Source organism: Lichenostomus cassidix, chromosome 2 (assembly GCF_008360975.1).
Source record: "Lichenostomus cassidix isolate B80296 chromosome 2, HeHo_3.0, whole genome shotgun sequence".
NCBI classification, from domain to species: Eukaryota; Metazoa; Chordata; class Aves; order Passeriformes; family Meliphagidae; genus Lichenostomus; species Lichenostomus cassidix.
In genome coordinates this window covers 872,338-890,467 of record NC_139482.1, presented here as the reverse complement: position 1 = coordinate 890,467, position 18,130 = coordinate 872,338, and the positions used below count along the sequence as shown (strand labels likewise).

The following is an 18,130-nucleotide window of genomic DNA, read 5'->3' as shown; positions in this document are numbered from 1 at the left end:
GTTCATTAGTGGCTGGATAATTCCTGTCGTTCTTATCAGGCTCCATCCAGCCCCTTCTTGGAGCAGGAGATGAATAGAGAACCATTGTTTGTACCAAAAGTGGCATTAAAACCCTGTGCACCAAACAAATCCAGAGTAGCACAGAGAAACACTGGGAGTTTTCAGGGATGAAAAGTTAATAATAGAGTTTTGGTTCAGGTTGGTTCTGGCCTAATAGTTGTTGGTTAGGGCCTGATGTTCATTAGTGGTTGGATAATTCCTGTTGTTCTTACCAGGCTCCATCCAACTCCTCCTTGGAGCAGGAGATGGATAGAGAACCATTGGTTGTACCAAAAGTGGCATTAAAACCCTGTGCACCAAACAAATCCAGAGTAGCACAGAGAAACACTGGGAGTTTTCAGGGATGAAAAGTTGAGAATAGAGTTTTGGTTCAGGTTGGTTCTGGCCTAATAGTTGTTGGTTAGGGCCTGATGTTCATTAGTGGCTGGATAATTCCTGTTGTTCTTACCAGGCTCCATCCAGCCCCTCCTTGGAGCAGGAGATGGATAGAGCAGCACTGGCTGTACCAAAAGTGGCATTAACAAAACCTTGTGCACCAAACAGATCCAGAGCATCCAAAGTAGCACAGAGAAACACTGGAAGTTTTCAGGGATGAAAAATGGAGAATTGGGAATGGGATTTTCCCCTGATAATTTGATGTTTGAAGCAACCCATTCCGGGCATTATTTCCCCATTTTAGCTGCTCTCCCATGACTGTACCTGCTGCACTAATTCTGGTTTTGAGTTCTATTTTTATATTAACTATTGTTATATTTCCTGTGGGGTGAGATGCTGCTTTGGTGTTTGAAATTCTGGTGGAAAAAAGCCCCACGGATATATTCTTCATGTGTGTGCCTCATGTCACTGATGTTGCTCTGTGAAGTGGAAACACAGAGGGGAGAAGGTGAGAGGAGGGCAGCTTGTGGAAGCAGCACCGGGAGATTTTGTGTTTTCTCCCCCTATGCTGGTGGTTTTCAGTGTTTTTGATTTTTTTCCAGTTGAGTGCCAAGTCGGAAAATGTGTTTCCTCCAGTTGGAGGGATGTCCTCAGTCACAGACTCCAGCTGGAATGAAGTCTCTGGGCTCAGCAGCCCCTGAGGAGCAGGAGAGAACCAGATGGGGCTGTGCTGGAGTTCCAGGAGTTCTGAACAGCACTGAGAAAATACACTTGGCCCCAAAGCATCCTGCTCATCCCAGGTGCAGGAATAATGTCCCAAAAACCTTTTGGTGCTGGCTTCTCACTGTTTCCTTCTCATGAGTGAAGTTCTGGGGTTGGCTTTGCTTTTATTCCTCATAGAATTCCAGACTGGTTTGGCTTGGAAGGGATGTTAAGGGTCATCCAATTCCACCCCTGCCATGGCAGGGACACCTTCCACTATCCCAGGTTGCTCCAAGCCCCAGTGTCCAGCCTGGCCTTGGATACTGCCAGGGATCCAGGGGCAGCCACAGCTTCTCTGGGCACCCTGTGCCAGGGTCTCCCCACCCTCCCCAGCCAGGAATTCCTTCCCAATATCCCATCTCTCCCTGCCCTCTGGCAGTGGGAAGCCATTCCCTATGTCCTGTCCCTGCATGCCTTGTCCAAAGTGCCTCTCCAGGTTGGGATGCTCTGATGTGGGATATGGTTTCACATCCTGGACATCCTGCACTGCTCCCAGCCCTCAGCCCCAGCAGGAGGGAATGTGTCCTCCTGGACTGGGATGCATCTCCATTCCCACAGAGGGGATGGTTCCTCCATCTCCAGAGCACTGGATCCCATGGGATGCTCCAGGCCCCAGCACCCCTCACTGCTGAGGGGCAGAGCTGCTGTTTCAGACCCAGCTTTTAACTCCCCACTGCCACGAAGAGCAGGATCTTCAGGTGCTCTCCTGGGGGATCAAAGCTTCTCCAGGAGGAGCTGACATTCCCAGGGAAATACTACCTGCATGGTAAGAGACGTTTGGAAAATCTTGGGCATAATCCAAGCAGACCCTGTCTGACATGGCACCTGGTGAATCCATGGCTCTGCACAGCTGCTGACAGGAGGGGACAGCCAAGGTGGGGTTGGGCTCTGCTCCCAAGGCACAGGGAAATTAGAAATGGGCTCATATTTAGATTGGATATTGGGGGAAAAGTCTTCATGAAAAAGGCTGGTCCTGGGGTCCTGGGGCAGGGTCTGGGGCACTTGGGGTGTCCCAGCTGGGGGACACAGCGCTGGAGGGGACAGGGAGCGATGACATCCTGGAGGGAAATGGCTGCTTGGCATCCTGTGACACTGCTCAACCTGTTAACCCTTCTTGTCCCACTGCCCTCTCCTCCCCCGGGGCCGGGGTCATGCAGCTCCGTGCCCAGCCCAGGGCAGCCCCCGCCGTGGCTCATCCATGTGGATCCTGGAGCACCGACGTGCCAAAGGAGCTTCTCCCAGGATAATCCCAGAAAGGTGGGATCATAACACTTCACCCTGGCCCGGCAGCAGCCCCAGCCCCTGGCACTGTTAGAATTAAGGGTTCCAGGGTGGGGATGAACACAAGGGGTGGTCCCCAAACCCAGAATGTCCCCCCACGAGGCTGGCTGGGACAGGGTGCCCAGCTGAGTGGGTTATCCCAGGGGCTTTGGGCTCTGGGCACCCCCAGGGCTCGGTGCTGAGCCTGGAGCCAGGGCTTGGTGCTGGTGTTGGTGCCAGGGTCAGTGCCAGCATTGGAGGTGACACTGAAACCAGTGCTGGGCTTTGGTATCGGTGCTGGTGCCAGTGGTGATGTCAATGCCCATGCTGGCACCAGGGCCTGGGCCGTGCAGGTCCTGCTGCCCACACTGTGTAGGTGCCACTGCCAATGTCACCTCTGCTCGTGTCGATGCAGAGCCTGGTGCTGGTGCCGGAGCCGGTGGCAATCCCCGTGGTAGTGCCAATGCTGCTGCCGGTGTCGCTGCCAGCGGTGCCGGTGGCAGTGCCCGCGGCTGCGCTGGAGCCACGGCCGGTGCCAGCAGCCGGAGGCAGTGCCGGTGGCAGAGCCGCTGCCGGTGTGGGTGCCGGTGCCAGCAGCGGTGGCAGCGGCGGAGCCGCTCCCGGCAGGCGGTGGCGGTACCGGAGCCGCGCCGGTGGCGGAGCCGCTCCCGGTGCCGGTAGGCGGCAGTGCTCCGCTCTCCGCGCTCCCGCCGCTCCCCGCCCGCTGCCGCCCAGCCCGGAGGAGGCGGATGCGATTCCCCGGCTGCCCGTGGCTGCTCGGCGGGGCGGCGGGGCCCGGCCCGTGCGCAGGCACCGACAGCGGCCCCGGCCCCGCTCCCGGGCCCGGCCCGGCCCCGCTCCGCGCTCGCCGCCGCCGCCGCCCGGCCCCAGCCCCAGCCCCGGCCGCGGCCGCCGGGCCCCGGCCCAGCTCCGAGGGGCCATGGCCGAGTGGGCGCCCGCCCAGGTAAGCGCGGCCCGGGGCAGCGGGCACCGGCACCGGGCGCCGACCGCGGGCGGAGCAGCCCCGCCCGCCCCGCTCCCGCCGCCGCCCGGCCCGGCCCGCGCCCCGGCCGGGACCTCCCGGCACCGCCAGCCCGCGGGGCCCCCGCCGCCTCCGGGCACCGGACCCTCGGTGGCCCCGGGAGCTGGCCGAGCAGCCCTGCCCCGGGGTGTCCGTGCGTCCCGGGATGCGCCGGGCACCGCTGACCAGAGATGTCCACGTGCCCTCGGGATGCCCCGGGGTGCCCCGGGATGTCCCCAGGGACCTGACCCGCGTGACCTGACCTGGCCCCGGTGCTCCCGGGATGCCCCGGGTAGCGCTGACCCGGGATGCCCGAGTGTGCCCAGCGTGTCCCCAGGCACCTCTGCCCCGGGATATCCCCGTGCCCCCGGGATGCCCCAGGCTGCTCCTGGACGCTCCGAGCAGCTTCAGCCCAGGGATGCCCCAGGCACCGCTGTTCTGGCGTGTCTCTGGATGTCCCCAAGGTGTCCCTGGACACCCGTGGTCCACACTTGCCCTGGCTACTCCCTGCCCACCCAGCCCCGTCCTCCTCTGGGGGAGTTCCAGCTTGGGCAGGCCCAGCAATGGCTCCCAAGGGATTGGGGTGACAAGTTTGGAGGGGATCACCACGGTGACCTGCCCAGCTCTGGCTGGTGTTCCATGGGGACAATGATGGGCACTGGCCCCACGGCCACCATGGCTGCCCTGGATTGCCACTCACTGTCCCCTCAGCCCAGTGGGCATTGCACACAGGGCTGCCCCGCAGCTCTGGCGCTGCTGGTGGCCAAAAGCCCTGGAATTGGGGAACAGAGGCTCCAGGGGGTGACTGTGGGCCTCCTCCCACTCGTGCCCTCCCCGTGGCCCAGGTGCAGGAGTGGAACATGGAAGCTCCTCACCTGATGCCGCTGCAGCCGCCGCTGCTGCCGGAGCGAGCGCACGTGCGGGAGGCGCAGCTGCACTCCGCAGAGGCCTCGCTCTGGACCGTGGTGGCCACCGTGCAGGCCATGGAGAGGAAGATCGACCTCCTGGCCACCCGCCTGCTCAGCCTGGAGGGTCGCTCTGGCACGGCCGAGAAGAAGCTCCTGGACTGCGAGAAGACAGCCATGGAATTTGGGAACCAGCTGGAGAGCAAGTGGGCTGTGCTGGGCACCCTCATCCAGGAGTATGGGCTGCTCCAGCGGCGCCTGGAGAACGTGGAGAACCTGCTGAAGAACAGGAATTTCTGGGTGCTGCGGCTGCCCCCCGGCCCCCGGGGCGAGGTCCCCAAGGTAGAGTGTCCCGGGGGGCTGCAGGACAGTGGGGGGACCCTCAGTTTTCCTGGGGAACAGGCACTGCTGAGCTGGGAGGTCTTGTCCCCGCAGGTGCCAGTGACATTTGTTGACATCGCCGTCTACTTCTCAGCGGAGGAGTGGAAGAACCTGGACGAGTGGCAGAAGGAGCTGTACAACAACCTGGTGAAGGAGAACTATGAGGCTTTGCTGTCCCTGGGTAAATGTCCCTTTTCCCCTTTCCTGTCGGGATGGAGTGATGGCTGCATCTCCCCAAAGGGTCCCCAGTGTGGCTGCCCTAGTCCCCTGCCAGTGGTTGGTGGTGGTTCTCACTGTGTCCTGGGACTACCCGTTCCAGAGGGAACACTCCACAGCTTGTGCTCTGTGTGTGGGGACATGGTGACATGCTGTGCCATGCCACACAGTGCTGCCCAGGGGGGCTGGAGAGGATCCTTGTCCCCCAAAACCCAGGAACTGAGTATCCACACTACACGCACCTCCAGCACTGAGGTGCTGTGGGATCCAGGCAGGTTCTCTGCCAGGAAGGATGCCAGGGCCTGGCAGCCTGGTGTGTCCCCATGTGTCCCCCCATGCCTGGGTGACAGGGAGGGTGTGACAGGCATGGCCCAGTGACATCAGCCCGTGTCCCCCACAGATGGGGCGCTCTCCAGAAGCGAGGCACAGCCCCGCAGCGAGCGTGGGGAGGCTCCCTGTGTCCCCGAGCAGCGGGAGATGGAGCAGAGGGAGCTGCCACCAGACACCTGCACTGGTGAGGCACCACGGGAGGACCCCATTGTCCCCACCTTGTGTTCCCCCACCCTCCTCAACCCAAGGGATGCCCCTTCTTCCCCAACAGCCCCATCCCCACTGGGCCCAGTTCTCCAGCTATGACTGGGAACTGCCGTGAGTGACCCCAGAAAATCCATGACTGTTCTGCTGGAGGTCTTGGATATCCATTGCTGGGAGGTCCCCCACTGCCACCATGTTGTGTCAGAGCCCGTGGGCTGTGTCACAGTCACTCAGCCCTGTGGGCCATGCCATTGTCACCTGTCTCCAATGGGCTGTGCCACAGTCATTTGTTCCCAAGGGTTGTGCCTGTTCCCAAGGGCTGTCCCACAGTCACCCATCCCCACAGCTACTGGGGGTGCTGGATGTCCATAACTGCTGTGGGAAGGGGATGTCCTGCATGGCCAGAGCCAGGAGTCCCACACCCCGGGGTGTGACAGCCGTGGGTGGCACCGTGTGGCTCCATCTCGGCCCTGGCCAAGTCTCTCCTTGTGAACAGAGTCGCTGATCTCCACCTCTGACATCCTGTCCCGGATCAAGCAGGAGGTGGCCTTCGTGGGGGAGCAGCAGTTCCCAGAGGAGCGAGGGATGCCACCAGACCCCTGTGCAGGTGAGCCCAGAGCTCAGCCTGTACCCGCCGGAGCCATTCCATCCCCAGCCTCCCGGAGCAGTGGCCCAGCATGGCTGAGTCCCTGTCCCTGTCCCCATCCCTGTCCCTCCCTGCAGGTGCTGATGCCCTGATCACCGCGCACGACTTCTTGTCGTGGATCAAGCAGGAGGAAGAGCCCTGTGTCCGGGAGCCCTGGGAGCTGCCGGAGAGGGAGATGCTGCCCCCGGGTCCTGGTCCTGGTGAGCGATTCTCGCCGTGGGGCTGGGGTGGGGCTGACGTGGGGGGAGCTGTGCCCTGGGGACATCCCCGGTAGGCACTGACCGTTCTTTGTGTCCCCTGCAGCCAGCGAGGGGCTGCTGGTGAAGACGGAGGAGCGGTGTCCCCACGCCGAGCCCCCTGACGAGGTGGGTTTGCCGGGCAGCTCCGGGGAGCTGCTCTTCCCGGGCACGGGATTCGGGACCCCCGAGGGACAGGCGGCGGTGCCAGCGGCGGTGGCTCTGCCGGCGCAGCACAGACTGGGCAAAGCTCCGGGTCCAGAGCCCGGCCCTGGGGCCGATACCGGAGGCGTCCCCCCCGCCCCGCCGGGCCCCGCCGAGGAGCGGCCGCACGGCTGTGCCGAGTGCGGGAAGAGCTTCAGCGGCAAGAAGAGCCTGCGGATCCACCAGCGCAGCCACGCGGCCGAGCGGCCCTACCCGTGCGCCGAGTGCGGCAAGAGCTTCAATTGCCACTCGGGGCTGGTGCGGCACCAGATGATCCACCGCGGCGAGCGGCCCTACAAGTGCTCCGAGTGCGGGAAGTGCTACAGCCGCAAGGAACACCTGCAGAACCACCAGCGGCTGCACACCGGGGAGCGCCCGTTCGCCTGCGCCCAGTGCGGCAAGAGCTTCATCCGCAAGCAGAACCTGCTCAAGCACCAGCGCATCCACACCGGCGAGCGCCCGTACCAGTGCCCCGCCTGCGGCCGCAGCTTCCGCTACAAGGAGTCGCTCAAGGATCACCAGCGCGTCCACGGAGCCGAGGCGGGGCCGCCGCCGCTGCCGCCGCCCGGGATCCTGCCGCCCGGCGACTAGGGGCCGCCCCGCCGCGGACTGACACCCCGGGACCGGGACAGCCACCGGCCGCGCGGCTTCCGACCGAACCGAGGTGCCCGGCTGGGGCGGGGGGCGCGCGGGGAGCCCCGGGGCGGGACGAGCCCCCCGGACCCCCGCCGCGGACGGACGCTTCGCCCCCAGCGCTCCCCCCACGGACAATGTCGCCGCACGGGGTGGGGGGCAGCCCCCCGCCGCGTCCCCCCGCGCCACCCCCCGCCTGCCGCTCTGTCCCCTCGCCCCCGCTGCTTATTTTTACTGCCCCCCCGCGCCGTCCCGCTGTACAGTGCTTGGGGTGTAGTTTTGTATGGACGAAGCGATACAGAATAAAGTCGTGCCGGGCTGCAGTGCCCTCGGCACCCCCGCCGCGGGTCCCCCGTGCTCTGTGGCCGTGCTCCTGCCCCGTCCCCGCGGTCCTGCGCCGTGGGAAGGCAGCGACAGCAGGATGGGGAAAGGGGGAGTGTCGTGGTGGGATACGGGGCGGTAGGACTGGCAGCACTGTGGATCCGGGGCTGTGGGGGCTCAGGAGGTCCCTGTGTCACCAGCTGCGGTGGCCTCGTGCCGCTGGGGCTGTGTGGAGACCCCCACTCCTGCCCCCAGTCCTTCACCCATCCCCAGGTCCCTCCTACCCTTGATTTGAGGATATGAGTTATTTCACCCAATTTTTTCCCCACAGTCGTGGGAAGCCATAGCACTGCCCCAGGCACGCCGGGGTCCCCAAGCTGGGTGTCACCATCCTCCTGTGAGGCCACAGCTAGAGCAGGGTTGACCCACAGCTCCTGCTGGCACACTGTCCTCTCCCTGGGGGCTGCACCATCCCAGCTGGGAGGGAAAGGAGCTGCCACTGAGCAGCACGTGGCAGTCAAGGAGCTCTGTGTTTTGGTGGCTGGAAGAAGGGACAAGGTACAGTGGGGACAGAGCAGTGAGGGTTCAGCAGGGCTGTCACCCTGGTGTGAGCTGGAGATGGAGGGGGGAGACAGGGGGTGCAGTGCTGGGGTGCCTTGGGGACCCTGCACATGCTGTGGGGACACTCCACATGCCATGAGGACCTCGGACACTCCCTGAGGACCTGCATACTGTCCAGGGGCCTTGCATGATGCCAGGGACCCTGCACACTGCTGGAGACCCCAAGAACTGTTGGAGAGACTGCACCTTACCTGAGGACCTTGGACACTTCCTGAGAATCCTGCAGGTACCCTGGGAACACTGCACGATGCTTGGGGACTCTGCACACTCCACGGGGACACAAATGGGGAACCCGGACACTCCCTGGGGACACTACACACTCCTGGAACCTGTCAGGCTGCCTGGGTTCTGCACATTCCTTGGGACCTTCTGGACTCCCTGGGGACCCTGCACACAGCTGGGGACCCCAAACCTTGCCTGGAGACCCCAAACACTCCTGGGCAGGGGACCCTGCATGCTCCCCACAAGCTGCACAAGCTGTCATTCCTCTCCAGATCCACACAGCTGCTGGTTCCAAGCCTGGACAGCACAGCTCCTGTTCCCCAACCCTGATCCCAGGGTGCTGGGCTCCCCCAAAGGAATGGGGTGAAGGTCATTTGTCCTATGGCTTTGTCCCCATTCAGGGCTGCAGAGCCATGGGTCAAAAAACCCTCTGGCCCAGCTCCCACCCCCACACAGAGATCACACACAAAACCACCTTTTCTGGGTTTTTTTGGAGGCCTTTTTTTTTAACAGAAGTTTTATGGTTATATGCAAATTAGGTCATTAAATGATTTGCATAAAATGTTCGCACGTCAGCGACTAAGTGTTCCTAACTCCCACCCCCCGACAGGTAGTAAATCCTACTGGACTAGCGCCGTCACGCCGCGCTGTCACACGTGTCCCCTGCGGGCGTCACCTCGGGGCGCTCCGGCGCCTCCCATACGCGGGGACACGCGGCCACCTGCCCGGAGCGCTGCTGGCCCGCGGCAGGCAGGGTCAGCGCCGGCCACTTCCCGCGGGGATCCGGGCGCCGCCCGCGTCACCGCACACCGTCCCCCCCGGGGCGGCCGCGGGCACTCCGTGTCCTTGGTGGGGCGGCTCGGCCCGTCCCTAGCTGTTGGTGAGGAAGAGGCGTCTGTGTCGGGAAGCGGAGCCGCGCGGCCGCCCGCGGCGCCGGCCCCGGCCGCGGTTGCCGAAGGGGCTCCGGCTGGGCACGGCGGTGTCAGCCCAGCCGGCGCTCCCGGCGGGCGGCTCGGGGAAGCTGGGCTCGGCTTTGGGCTGCTCGAGGAGCGGGCTGGGGTCGCGGCGGGGCTCGGGGGGCGGCGGGGCCGGGCTCTGGCGGGCGCCGGCGCGCTCCTGGCGCAGGTAGCGCAGCTCGTCGCGGATGTCCGTGAGGACGCCGAGCAGGCGGAACTGCAGCTCCCGGTCGCGCGCCCGCTCCTCGCGCTGGGTGGCCCGTTCCTCCTGCCACATGGCCAGCTCCTGGTGGTACAGCTGGTCCCACTGCTCCTCCAGGTCGAGCAGGTGATGGATGCTAGTCCTCCAGCTCTCCCGGCGGTCCTCGCGCAGGCGGGAGCAGCCCAGCCCGCGGGCGGGGCCGGGGGCGGCCGGGGCGTCTCCCGGCGGCGAGGCGGAGGAGGGCAGCGATTCCTCGGTCAGGGCGCCGTGCAGCGGGGAGCGCGCCTGGGGATCCTCCTCCGCCGGAGCCTTCTCCCAGGTGGGCCCCATCAGTACCCTGGGCAAGGCGCCCATCTCCGGGCCCGGCCCCCCCGCCTGCTCCTCGGGATGCGCCGAGTCGAGCCCGCGGCCCAGGGCGGGCAGGTCGGACACCCCCTCGTGCCCCCAGTCCGAGTGAGTGTCCGCGGGGTTGAGGGAGTCCTCGGGCAGGGAGGTGACGGAGCCCTGGGAGCTGCACCGGCGGATCAGCATGGCCTGGCGGGACAGTTTCATGTCCTCCTCCGCTGACATGGGGGCCTCGGGCCCCGGCTGCATCCCCGCGGCCCCGCCGTGGCCCCTCTCCACCTCCCGGCCTTCCCGTTCCTCCTCCTCCGACATGGAGGCGTAGGAGACCAGGGACTCGTTTCGCAGGGATGGGGAGATGGCCGACGCGTCTGGAGTGCGCAGCTCCGGTCCCGACTCGGCTGGGAGAGAGGAGAAACCTCTGGTGAGCCACAGCACTGCCTTGACCTCAGGCCCTCCCCGGCACATGAATCCCAGCAGATCTCCATCCTGACCCAGCCGATCTCCATCCTGACTCCACTCCCAGCAGATCCCCACCCCAAACCCCACTGCCAGTGGATCTTCAACCACACCCTGCTCCTAGCAGATCTCCATCCAAACCCTGCTGCCAGATGATCTCCATCCAGATACCATACTTCACAGCAGATCTCCATCCTGACACAGCGTATCTCCATTCCGATACAGCATATCTCCACCCTGATACAGCATATCTCCATCCTGAAGCTGTTCCCAGCTAATCTCAATCCAGACCCAGCACTTCCCAGCAGATTTCCATCCAGACCCAGAGGATCTCCACCCCACCCCACTCCCGGGAGCCCGCAGGCCGTGCCCGTTGCCGCCGTACCGGAGCCGCTCTGCCCCTCTCCTCGGCCGTACTCGCAGACGCCGGCGGGGTCGGGGCTCTGTCCTGGCAGGCGCGGTGTGGCCGAGCCCTCCACGTCGGGCAGGGCCGAGGGCTGCCCGTTGGTGTCGATGTAGATGCTGGGGTGGCTCACGCCGGGCTGCAGGTGCATGAAGGGCTGCTTGGACGCGCCGGGGAAGAACAGATCTGCGGGACACAGAGGATGCAGCCTCAGCTGATGGGGACATGGTGGCCCTGAGGTACGGATGCTCCTTCAAGACCATCCCATGCCATTGCTTGCCCCCACCTGCCCCAGCATCATCCCGAACCCCGAGGGGGGTGACACCCCCTAGTGCCAGAGAATCGTGGGATCAGGGAATAACCCACAAAGATCATGAGTCCAACTCCTGGCCCTGCAGAGACACCCCAACAATCCCACTCTGTGCATCCCTGAGAGCATTGTCCAAACGCTCCTGGAACTCTGGCAGACTCATGGCTGGGACCATTCCATGGGTAGCCTGGTCAGTGCCCAGCACCCTCTGGGGAAGAACCTTTCCCTGATCTCCAACCTGACCCTTCCCCAGCACAGCTTCATGCCATTACACAGGATTTTTCCCTTCAGCCTAAAGCCCTTCTGCTTGGCACATGATGGGCATCTTGGTCAGGGACACTCAAGGCTCGACCACATGGACTTCCCACGATGCCCCCTGTGAAACCAGAGGGGCCATGCTGGGACCAAAGAGCATCAAATTAAAGAGAAGAAAAAAAGAACAAAAAAGACATGCTCCTGCAGAGTCTGAGGTGTGCCTGTGGATCCTGTTGATCTGGCACAGGCTGCCCAGAGAAGCCGTGGGATCCCTGGAAGTGTCCAAGGCCAGACTGGACGGGGCTTGGAGCAGCCTGGGATAGTGGAAGGTGTCCCTGCCATGGCACAGGGTGGAACAGGATGAGCTTTAAGGTCCCTTCCAACTCAAACCATTCTGGGATTTCTGTGATTCACTGACCCCAGGTGATTTCCACGGAGGATTCCTAATCCCAGCACACACAGTTCCCTAACCTGGCAGTTGGTACTTGGGTACAACAGGATCATGGCTCTGCCGGATGCTGTACTCCCAACACAAACCCCTGGATTCTTTCTACAATCCACGACAGCCAGCTCAGAATGCCAACATGGCCGGACATCCCTCAGGGAGCGGAGCGGGAGCGCCAGCGCTCCAACCATCCTCTGCCCGGAGAATCGCCACCACTGACCTGGGTCCAGGATGATCTCGGGCTCCGAGTCGTGGCTGGCCTGCAGGAAGGTGGAAGCCACCATCTTCTCCAGGGGCGTGAGGCGCGGCTTGTGGAGCGGCCCGCCGGCGCGGTTCATGGGCAGGTGCTTCTTGGAGGTGATCTTCTTCTTGACGTCCAGCCGCAGGTCGCGCCACTTGTGCTTGAGGTCGTCAATGGAGCGCTCGGTGTAGCCCAGGAAGTTGACGCGGCTTTGGATTTGGGTCCAGAGCTGCTTCCGCCGCACAGGGTGAGCCCGCAGGGCCTCGGACCCATACAGGGCGCTGAAATGCCGGACCACATTCCAGACCAGCGTCTCGGTCTCGTCATTGGAGAAATTGGCCTTCCTCTTCCGGCCAGACGCTGGCATCGCCTGCGAGGCTGCGGCAGAGGTGGAAGGGGCACAATTGAACCTCGGTCCCCACTCCTCTCTGTCAGCTCCTGGGGGGAACATGGGGCTGCGGGAGCCCGAGGGAGCCGCGGAGGAGGGAGCCGAAGCAAGAGCCCCGGAGGCATCCATGGCAGGGGAGGCTTGGGCCGGGGAGGATCTAAAGAGCCGCTTCGGCACAGCACGCGGCACGGGCGCACCGCATCGCCTCGCCCGGCTCGAGAGCACCTGGGAGGGGAGAAAAGGAAAGGGCAGCGGTGGGTGGTGGCAGCGTGGGGGGACTGCGAGGACCTCCCGGCTCTCTCCAGCCAGAGGCACCAGGGAGCCCCCAGCCAGCTGCCACAGGGGCCGTGGAGGGGACGTGGCCGTGCTGTGCATCAGGACTGCACTGAGGGGTCGTGGTGAGCGCCTCGGGCACAGCACTGCTGTGGGGCCATGGCGCTGCCTCAGAGGGTGCCAAGCACAACTCGGGGCCAGGCTGAGAGCGATGGGGGCACATCAAGGCCACGGCGAGGGTCTCATGGCAATGCTAGCCATGATGGGGAAAGTCTTGGGTATGATGAGCACTTCAGGTTCCCAGCTAGGGCTTTGGGGCCACAGCACTGACCAAGACCTGAAGGACAGGTCTAGGGGCCACTCAAAGGCCTTGGCCATGGTGAGCACCTCAAGGCCATGGCACAGACCTCGGCCAAGAAGCAGGCTTTAGCAAGGGTCTTGGCCACGGCGAGAACATCAAGAGCCCAGGGAGCACCTCAAGTTCCCACTGAAGACCTTGGGGTCGTGGTGAAACCCATGGCCACAGTGAGAGCCTCAAGGCCACGGCAAAGGCATCGCGGAAGGCTTTGGCCATGGTAAGCTGCTCAAGCTCCCAGCGAGCATCCTGGCACCAGGGCAACGCTCAAGGCCATGGCAAGTGTTGCAAGGCCATAATGAAGACCTTGGCGAAGGCCCTGGCCATGATGAGCACCTGAAGATCCCAGTGAGAACCTCGGGGCCACAGCAAAGACCTTGACTATGGTGAACACCCCAAGTTCCCAGTGAGGACCTTGCGGACACAGCAAAGACCTTGGCCACAGCACACACCTGAAGCTCCCAGTGAGCACCCCGGGGCCATGGCAAAGACCTCAGCCATGGTAAACACCGTGGCCATGGTGAAGACCACAAGCTCCTCGTGAGGAACTTGGGACCACATCAAAAACCTTGGCCGTGGCAAGCGCTCCAAGGCCATGATGAAGCCCTTGGCCACGGTGCACACCTGGGCCAGGTGTGCACACCTCAGGCTCCCATGAGGGGCAGGGGACCACAGCAAAAATCACGGCGCCCACCGCAGCCTCCCAGGGCACCCTCAGCCCCCGGCAAACCGCAGGAGCCCCGCAGCAGCCTCGTGCAGAGCCCGCAGCCCCGAGGTGCCTCTGCCGCCCCTACCGTGCCCCAAACCCCCTCCCCATCCCCGGAGCCCCCCGGCAGCGCCCACACCCGCGGCCTCGGGGCGCCCGGAGAGGGGCCGGGGCGGGTTGAGCGCTGCGCCCCCCCGGCTTTGTTCGCGCTGCTCCGCCCGGGGACAAAGCGGCCGGGCCGGGGCCTGCCCCGCCGACCCCCCCATTCGGGATCCCACTGCGGGGGGGTGCGCCGGGCAGGCACCGGCCGCGGCCCCACGGCTCCCCCCGCCCCGCCGGCCCCCCCGCGCCCGGGACATCGCTTACCTGTGCCGGGACGGGCGTGCGGGGCGCGGGGGGCGCGGAGCGGGGCCCCGGCGGCGGCGGGAGGGGGGGCTCAGGTCCGGCGGCGGGTAATGGCTCCCGCCTCAGCGGAACTCGCCTTCATTTCCTCCGAGCGCCGGCGAGGGCCCTGCGCGACACCGCCGCCCGCGGGCTCCCCCTGCCGGCACCGCCCGCACCGGCGGGGGCGGCACCGGCACCGGGGACATCCCACCGGCACCGGGGACATCCCATCGGAACGGGACATCAACCCACCGGCACCGGGGACATCCCATCGGGACCGGGGAGCATCCCATCGGAACCGGAGAACATCCCATCGGAACGGGACATCATCCCACCGGCACCGGGGACATTCCACCGGGACCGGACATCCCACCGGGACGGGACATTCCCGCATTCCACCCCGAAGGGACGGCGGGGACCCACTGCGAAGGTATCCCCGTGGGGACCCCACCGTGCATCCAGTCTCTGCATCCCCCCACTTTCCCGCCCGTGGTTGCGCATCCCTGTGGGGTCCCCCTGCTGCACCCCGTAACTGCACCCCCTGTAGCTGCAACCCCATCCCCCGGGTGCTGCATGCCCACCCGTGACCATGTATCCGTGTGGGGATTCCCCCTGTGGACTCCACCCCTGTATGCCCTGTGGGAACACCTCTGTCCCTGCCTGGTGGCCTCCAGCTGCCCCTGACTCTCCGTGGACATGCAGAGGGTCATTCCCATACCCCATCCCACCTCAGGAACCTCAGTGTGGGGGACAGGGTGCACAGTGTACACGGGGGGGGGCTGTGCAGGGGACCCTCAGGGTGCCCGTGGGTGCCACCAAGGCTGGCACAGTCACGACAGGGTGGTCAGCCAGGTCCTCACTGCCTGCAGGTGCTGCCATGCCCCTGGCACTCCGGGGGGATGGCACAGCTCGTGATCCTGTGGGGGCCATGGTGTCCCCAGGCCAGGGAGAGGGAGAGGGAGGGGAAGGGGGGGTTTGGGGTGAACCGCTGCTCCCGGCAACCCCGGGGGGCTCCGCCTCACTCACAGCAAATGAGACAGTAGAATAAACCACCCGTGCTTATCTTTGCTGAATTCCAACTTTTTAATGCCTGTAACAAGCCTCTGGGCACCACGTGGTGACAGCAGCTGGTGGCACCCGGTTCCCCCAAGGGAAGGAGCTGCTGTCCCCAGCACGGGGACACCCCAGCACCACCCACATCCCCCCACGGCAGTCACAACTACCCCACTCAGGGCAAATCCCCACTGGCAGAAACTCCACACTGTTTCCTGCCGGCTGCAGCAGCCCCCCCTCCCCCGAGGAGAAGGTTCTGGCAGCAGGTTTGTGTCCCCAGCACTGCCACTGCCCCGAGGGTGACACACAGAGCATGGCCGCTCCACAGCCCCCATGCACGGTGGTCCCATGGGGCCATACAGACCCACAGCAAACCCCACGGCACAACTGCAGGGAACAGCGGCCAGGCCGGTCCGCTTTCGGTCTCAATGAGCACCTGACCCTGTCACAGACACAAGAGGGTCCGAGCACACGCCAGCCACCTGGTCACTGCTTGGGAGCGGTGTCCCCGAGGAGGGCTCGCCCCGCGCCGGCTGACACCATGTGCACCGCGTCCTCCAGCTCGTAGAAGGCCTGGAAGAGGTCCGGCGAGGTGGCCTGGCACTCCAGGTAGCGCCGCAGCGTGGCCAGGCTCCTCCAGACCTCCCGCTCCGAGGGGCAGGGCGGCACGGCCGCCAGCTCGCCCGCGTCCTCACCCTCCGCCATCCCCTCGTCTCCGTCCGCCTCCGCCGGGTCCCCGTCGCGCTCCAGCTGCTCCCGGCTGAGCAAGCCGGGCGCCGGAGTGAGGGACACGGCCTCGGCCCTGGCATCGGGAGTGAAGCCGGCGGCGCGGAAGCAGCTGGCGATGAGCCCCGGGTGAACATCGCCCCAGGCTTGCGCCAGCATGTGCAGCACATCCAGCAGGCTGGGCTGCCCCGCGCCGCGCTCCGCCGACAGCCACCGCAGCAGCCGGCGCCGGTAGTGACACTTGAGGTCGCTGGCGATGCCACGGTCCAGGGGCTGAGCCAGGGCGGTGGCCGGCGGGACGAAGACCATCCTGACGTTGGACAGCTGGAGGTAGGGGTGCGCCTCGTGCTTGGCCAGGAGGAGGAGGACGCTCTTGCCCTGCCTCCGCATCCCCTCGTTGAACTCCCGCAGCCACTCGGCGAAGAGCGCGGCGGTCAGGCCCGCCAGGCTGCCGGCGCGGTAACTCCACGGCATCTGCTCCAGGTTGACTCCCCGCAGGCAGCGTGGCCGGGGGTTGTCCCCCACCGCCCGTAGCGGCACCTTCTCCGAGCCGCTGGCGTTGGCGCAGAGCAGCAGCGTCAGCTGCTCCCCGGCGCTCTCGCCCTTGCCGGGGGCGCCGGCCGGGAGCAGCATCGCTGTCTCCCCGCAGGCGAAGATCTCGGCGGGCGTGTAGCCGCGGAGGAGGCTGGGCAGCACCGTGCCCGCCCAGTGCTCTGCGTTGGGCTGCTCCGCGTCCTCTTTCTCCGCCGGCGGCTTCTTGCCGGCGACGCCGTGGCGAGCGCCCACGCGGGCTAGCCAGCCGCCGCTGGGCTCGGGGTCGGGCCGGGCCAGCGCCCCGGCCAGGTGCCTGGCCCTGAGCTGCAGCAGCGGGCTGCTCACGGGCAGCTCGGCGGTGCGGGCACCCTCCACCCAGCGCAGCAGCGCGGCCTCCAGCGCCCCGTCCTTGCCCTCCCGCTTGCGCTTGCGCTCGGGGTCGCCGTTGCGGTGCCACTCGCTCAGGATGCGCTCCTTGTTCTTGATGATGCGGCAGATCTGGGGCTGCGACACCCCGAAGCGCTTGGCCAGCTCGCTCTGCGACACCTTGGGGCCCTCCAGCATCTCCAGCACCCGCACCTTCTCGGTCAGCGACAGCTCTTTCCGCTCCTTCCGCGGCGCGGCCGTCGCTCCCTCCGCCGTGCCCGGGGAGCGACCGGTGCAGGGGGCCGGGCGGTGGGGGCTGCCCGTGGCCCCCAGCCCCACCGGTTCGGCGAGGCCTCTCCCGCAGCGGTCGCAGGCGTAGCCGAGCTCCGTGCCACGGCCCAGCCGGTGCCGCACCAGGTCCGGCTTCTGCCCGACGCCTCGGCCGCACTCGGCACAGTCCAGCGGCGGCTCCCCGGGCCGGCAGCGGCGGCTCTCGAAGGCGGGGGGTGAGGCGATGAACCGCCCGTTACCGGCACCGGGATTCGGCTCCGGCTCGAGGCCGCCGCAGTAGCTGCAGCCCCGTTCCCGCAGCGGGACGAGGAAGTCGGCGGGGCCGGTGTGGCGCGACGGAGGGGAATGGGGCGGTGGGGACACCCCGTCCTCGCTCTTCACCTCCTTCCCCTGCCAGTCCCCTGTGGGAACAGGAGCGCGTTGGGGAGTGGCCTTCTCACCGGGAATCCCGCGGGACCAAGTCCCTGGCTCGGCAGGATCCGGCCCATTATCCGAGCCCCGTTCCTGGTCCCACCTGGCCAGAATCCCGCCCGTCCCCATGTCCCGCTCACCCTGGGAGGGGCCGGCGGGTGCCGCATGTGGCCGGGGGCTCTGGTGCTCCCCGTAACGCCCCGCTGCCGCCGCCACCCCCTCGTCCCCTCGCTCCACCTCGGCCAGGATGTCGGGTTTGGTGATGGCGTAACCTGTCACAGAGACAAGAGGAGGGACAACCAGTGATGCCACTGGTGATGCCAATAGAGATGCCACCAGTGATGACATCGGTCACAACAGGCCAGTGCTGGCTGCCCGTGGTGATGGGGACAGGCAGCCGGTGTGGTCCCGTGGTGATCCCAGAGCCACCCCGTGACCTCCCGCTCCCGGCACCAACCAGGCCGAGAACGGCAGCGCCAGGACCGGTGCCGGGATGGCCCCGGTGCCTCACCCAGGTCGACGGGATGCTGACGGTCCTCCTTCATGGCACCGGCACCGTCCCGGTCCTCGGGAAACGCGGCGGCAGCTGCTCCCTGTGCTGCTCCCGCCGAGGCCTCAGAAGCGCGAGGGATT

The 18,130-nt window shown here is 65.5% G+C and overlaps 2 protein-coding genes across 4 annotated transcripts; one reads left to right on the top strand and one right to left on the bottom strand.

The window, feature by feature from the left end:
• Window positions 1–2,191: 2,191 nt before the first annotated feature.
• Window positions 2,192–7,576, top strand: LOC146440662 (zinc finger protein 398-like). Of its 2 annotated transcripts, none has more exons than XM_085050047.1 (7): window positions 2,192–2,454; window positions 4,324–4,725; window positions 4,819–4,945; window positions 5,381–5,494; window positions 6,011–6,121; window positions 6,238–6,360; window positions 6,464–7,576. In XM_085050047.1, exons 1-7 carry the CDS (start codon window positions 2,248–2,250, stop codon window positions 7,189–7,191), a joined length of 1,812 nt encoding a protein of 603 aa, XP_084906173.1. In that variant the 5' UTR covers window positions 2,192–2,247; the 3' UTR covers window positions 7,192–7,576. The 2 variants fall into 2 exon arrangements, with proteins under 2 accessions (XP_084906173.1, XP_084906174.1); XM_085050048.1 differs by lacking the exon at window positions 2,192–2,454 and adding an exon at window positions 3,176–3,421.
• Window positions 7,577–8,869: 1,293 nt separating this feature from the next.
• Window positions 8,870–14,258, bottom strand: LOC146440661 (uncharacterized). Of its 2 annotated transcripts, none has more exons than XM_085050050.1 (4): window positions 14,099–14,258; window positions 11,990–12,623; window positions 10,742–10,945; window positions 8,870–10,298 (listed from the first exon to the last, which is right to left on the bottom strand). In XM_085050050.1, the coding sequence occupies exons 2-4, from the start codon at window positions 12,525–12,527 to the stop codon at window positions 9,268–9,270; spliced, it is 1,773 nt and encodes a 590-aa protein (XP_084906176.1). In that variant the 5' UTR covers window positions 12,528–12,623; window positions 14,099–14,258; the 3' UTR covers window positions 8,870–9,267. The 2 variants fall into 2 exon arrangements, with proteins under 2 accessions (XP_084906176.1, XP_084906177.1); XM_085050051.1 differs by having other exon boundaries at window positions 11,990–12,388; window positions 14,099–14,256.
• Window positions 14,259–18,130: the final 3,872 nt, after the last annotated feature.